General features: G+C 52.4%; 1 protein-coding gene across 1 annotated transcript in view; it reads right to left on the minus strand.

The window, feature by feature from the left end:
• Positions 1 to 5,000, minus strand: part of LOC311325985 (hexokinase HKDC1-like) — a 17,871-nt gene that overhangs the window by 6,050 nt on the left and 6,821 nt on the right. Inside the window, exons 8-12 of the mRNA XM_084458805.1 lie at positions 3,767 to 4,000; positions 2,938 to 3,242; positions 520 to 668; positions 222 to 341; positions 1 to 39 (exon numbers count right to left, since the gene is read on the minus strand). The exon at positions 1 to 39 is cut by the window's left edge and continues 57 nt beyond it. Coding sequence (XP_084314931.1) covers positions 1 to 39; positions 222 to 341; positions 520 to 668; positions 2,938 to 3,242; positions 3,767 to 4,000 — 847 coding nt within the window. The remainder of the gene's footprint in view (positions 40 to 221; positions 342 to 519; positions 669 to 2,937; positions 3,243 to 3,766; positions 4,001 to 5,000) is intronic.

Genomic DNA, 5,000 nt, shown 5'->3' on the forward strand with positions numbered 1-5,000 from the left:
GGTGGCCTTGAAGCCCTTGGTCCAGCTGACCAGGGTGCCCTGACGAAACACGTCACCGTGAGAGCCAGCTTCAATCAAGTGACCATAATCTAATGTCACTTGATTGAAGTTATGACCGTGAGTCTACAAGTGTACCTGGTTTTAGTTCCAAAGAATTCAAATTGTGTTAGTACCCGCAGACCTCTGAACCTCAAAGAGAGGCTGTTCCTGGAGAAGTTTACCTTGTCTATTCCAGCCTGTCGGCAGGGGAAGGAGAAGGTGAATCCTAGAGGAAGACGAGTGTTCTTCATCCCCATGTAGTCCAGGAAGTCCGAGATGCACTGGACTATGTGGTCAAACAGCTGCACACAGACGGGATAGGACAGGGTTAGGGTCAGTGTGTGTGTGAGTGTGAGTGTGAGTGTGTGAGTGTGTGTGTGTGTGCGTATGTGTGTGTGTGTGTGTGTGTGTGTGTGTGTGTGTGTGTGTGAGTGTGTGAGTGTGTGTGTGTGTGTGTGTGTGTGTGTGTGTGTGTGTCACCTCCTCCCCGGTGCCCTGCATGATCTCTAGAGGGATGGCGTAGATCTTGTTGTACATGCGGATCCCGGTGTGGATCCCGGTTCTGATCTTCACCACCAGCACCCGGAAGTTGGTTCCTCCCAGATCCAACGCCAAGAACTTCCCTCGCTCTGGAACCCAACACCAGCTGTTACTAACCCCTCACCACCACCTGCTAGTACCCAACACCAGCTGTTACTAACCCCTCACCACCACCTGCTAGTACCCAACACCAGCTGTTACTACCACCTCACCACCACCTGCTAGTACCCAACACCAGCTGTTACTCACACCTCACCCCCACCTGCTAGTACCCAACACCAGCTGTTACTAACCCCTCACCACCACCTGCTAGTACCCAACACCAGCTGTTATTAACACCTCACCACCACCTGCTAGTACCCAACACCAGCTGTTACTAGCACCTCACCACCACCTGCTAGTACCCAACACCAGCTGTTACTAACACCTCACCCCCACCTGCTAGTACCCAACACCAGCTGTTACTCACACCTCACCCCCACCTGCTAGTACCCAACACCAGCTTGTACTAACACCTCACCCCCACCTGCTAGTACCCAACACCAGCTGTTACTCACACCTCACCACCACCTGCTAGTACCCAACACCAGCTGTTACTCACACCTCACCACCACCTGCTAGTACCCAACACCAGCTGTTACTCACACCTCACCACCACCTGCTAGTACCCAACACCAGCTGTTACTCACACCTCACCACCACCTGCTAGTACCCAACACCAGCTGTTACTCACACCTCACCCCCACCTGCTAGTACCCAACACCAGCTGTTACTAACACCTCACCACCACCTGCTAGTACCCAACACCAGCTGTTACTCACACCTCACCCCCAACTGCTAGTACCCAACACCAGCTGTTACTCACACCTCACCACCACCTGCTAGTACCCAACACCAGCTGTTACTAACACCTCACCACCACCTGCTAGTACCCAACACCAGCTGGTACTAACACCTCACCTCCACCTGCTAGTACCCAACACCAGCTGTTACTAACACCTCACCCCCACCTGCTAGTACCCAACACCAGCTGTTACTAACACCTCACCCCCACCTGCTAGTACCCAACACCAGCTGTTACTCACACCTCACCACCACCTGCTAGTACCCAACACCAGCTGTTACTACCACCTCACCACCACCTGCTAGTACCCAACACCAGCTGTTACTACACCTCACCACCACCTGCTAGTACCCAACACCAGCTGTTACTCACACCTCACCACCACCTGCTAGTACCCAACACCAGCTGTTACTACCACCTCACCACCACCTGCTAGTACCCAACACCAGCTGTTACTAACACCTCACCACCACCTGCTAGTACCCAACACCAGCTGTTACTACCACCACCACCTGCTAGTACCCAACACCAGCTGTTACTACCACCTCACCACCACCTGCTAGTACCCAACACCAGCTGTTACTACCACCTCACCCCCACCTGCTAGTACCCAACACCAGCTGTTACTAACACCTCACCACCACCTGCTAGTACCCAACACCAGCTGTTACTACCACCACCACCTGCTAGTACCCAACACCAGCTGTTACTATCACCTCACCACCACCTGCTAGTACCCAACACCAGCTGTTACTACCACCTCACCCCCACCTGCTAGTACCCAACACCAGCTGTTACTACCACCTCACCACCACCTGCTAGTACCCAACACCAGCTGTTACTCACACCTCACCCCCACCTGCTAGTACCCAACACCAGCTGTTACTAACACCTCACCACCACCTGCTAGTACCCAACACCAGCTGTTACTCACACCTCACCACCACCTGCTAGTACCCAACACCAGCTGTTACTAACACCTCACCCCCACCTGCTAGTACCCAACACCAGCTGTGACTCACACCTCACCATCACCTGCTAGTACCCAACACCAGCTGTTACTAACACCTCACCACCACCTGCTAGTACCCAACACCAGCTGTTACTAACACCTCACCTGCTAGTACCCAACACCAGCTGTTACTACCACCTCACCCCCACCTGCTAGTACCCAACACCAGCTGTTACTCACAGTCCGCAGCAGCTAACAGACCGCAGCACAACCCGTGGTGTATTGGTTATATACCACACCCTCTCATGAGTTATTACTTATTATTACTACAGTATGTACAACACCAGCTGTTATTAACACCTCACCACCACATGTTAGTACAATAGTATGGAGTAATTACTTGATTTTATAAATAAATATATAAGAATACTTTTCCTGTGACCAGTCCCAATAACCATATTTAACAAGGATACATAGAGCAAAGTGTGAGCAGAGTTCAACGCTGTGGTCTGGGTGTTTATAAGCAGGCAGGTGACGAGCCAGCCCTGGTCCTTCCTCTCACCGGTCCCATCAGGGGTCCTGAACACGAAGGACGGCAGCATCTTCACGCAGGCGGAGCCATGGGTCTCCTTCTTCAGTCCTCTCTCTAGCTCCGCCCTCATCCTGTCCCTGACCAATCCCAGCTGCTCCGGGGTCAGCCTGAAGGCGTCCAGCGTGGCGTTGATCTGACCGCGCTGCTCGGACAGTCGCTGCGCCACCGCCGTTACCATGGCAGCCCCCTTCCCGCTGCCGCTCTCCGAGAGCAGGAAGCGCACGTGGCAGTCGGGCGCCAGGCGACGCACCACCTTGTGGAGACGCTTCGCGTACCTGAGGGGGGCGGAGCCTGCCATCAGTAACCGTGACAACATCACCTCTGTGTTCAAATCCGGCCAAAGACGGCCAACATCAGAACACATAGATATTAACCATCAGAACACAGATATTAACCATCAGAACACAGATATTAACCATCAGAACACAGATATTAACCATCAGAACACAGATATTAACCATCAGAACACAGATATTAACCATCAAAGGCTGAACTAAAACTAAAACCGCTGAACAAAAGAGTCTCACAGTCTTATGTTGTGTATTCCTGGTTCTGGTTGTGTACCACTGCACTGATGGGTCTGACATGTAATTGTACCCGACACCACAATTGTGATCTAGAGCCAAATTAATCTGAATCTGAATCTGAATCTGAATCAAAGTTCACTAATAAGGTGAAAATGAATCTCAGAGTATGAACTCTACTGAGAGGCTGCTTTCAGGGTCTGCTTCTATTGGCAGTGAGTTACAGCTGATGGAAGGGGGCTACCATGACAACCCACTCAGGGGGCGTGGCTTACTGGGGGTGTGTCCTGTAGACGGTCCCGTCCACGCCCACAGTGATGCGGAGGGGGGTCAGCTTCCTGTTGGCGCGGACGCGGTTGAGGATGGCGGCGAGCGCGGCGGCGCAGAGGTTGGAGGACCTGAAGGAGACCAGGGTGCAGACGTGCTGGACCGCCACACAGTCGTCGGCTGAAGGGGTCAAACCCAGGTGGGTCAGCACCTCCCTGGTGCTCCTCAGACCGTCCTTGTACCTGTGAGACGCAGCTGGTCACTATCAGAGACTCTTCACATGGCGTTGACATCCTCTGACTGGTGCATTATGGGACAGTATGAATAAACTGGCCGTTCCCAAAGTCAGAACTGAACCAGGAAAAAAGCCTTTTAAATCTGCTGCTCCATCCACGGGAATGAGTTACAGAAGGACCTGAAATTGCCAGGATTGATTAAACTGGGTGAATTTAAATCCATTTTAAAAGACCATGGTGATGTGTGTGGTGAGAGCGGTTCTTACTGTTCCATCATGGCGAGGTGTGTGGTGAGAGCGGTTCTTACTGTTCCATCATGGCGAGGTGTGTGGTGAGAGCGGTTCTTACTGTTCCATCATGGCGAGGTGTGTGGTGAGAGCGGTTCTTACTGTTCCATCATGGCGAGGTGTGTGGTGAGAGATGTTCTTACTGTTCCATCATGGCGAGGTGTGTGGTGAGAGCGGTTCTTACTGTTCCATCATGGCGAGGTGTGTGGTGAGAGATGTTCTTACTGTTCCATCATGGCGAGGTGTCTAGTGAGGTTCTTACTGTTCCATCATGGCGAGGTGTGTGGTGAGAGCGGTTCTTACTGTTCCATCATGGCGAGGTGTCTAGTGAGGTTCTTACTGTTCCATCATGGCGAGGTGTCTGGTTAGAGCGGTTCTTACTGTTCCATCATGGCGAGGTGTCTAGTGAGAGCGGTTCTTACTGTTCCATCATGGCGAGGTGTGTGGTGAGGTTCTAACTGTTCCATCATGGCGAGGTGTGTGGTGAGAGCGGTTCTTACTGTTCCATCATGGCGAGGTGTGTGGTGAGAGCGGTTCTTACTGTTCCATCATGGCGAGGTGTCTAGTGAGAGCGGTTCTTACTGTTCCATCATGGCGAGGTGTGTGGTGAGAGCGGTTCCTACTGTTCCATCATGGCGAGGTGTGTGGTGAGAGCGGTTCCTACTGTTCCATCATGGCGAGGTGTCTAGTGAGGTTCTTACTGTTCCATCATGGCGAGG

The sequence above is a fragment of the Borostomias antarcticus genome (genome assembly GCF_949987555.1).
Source record: "Borostomias antarcticus genome assembly, chromosome: 2".
In the NCBI taxonomy this organism is placed as follows: domain Eukaryota; kingdom Metazoa; phylum Chordata; class Actinopteri; order Stomiiformes; family Stomiidae; genus Borostomias; species Borostomias antarcticus.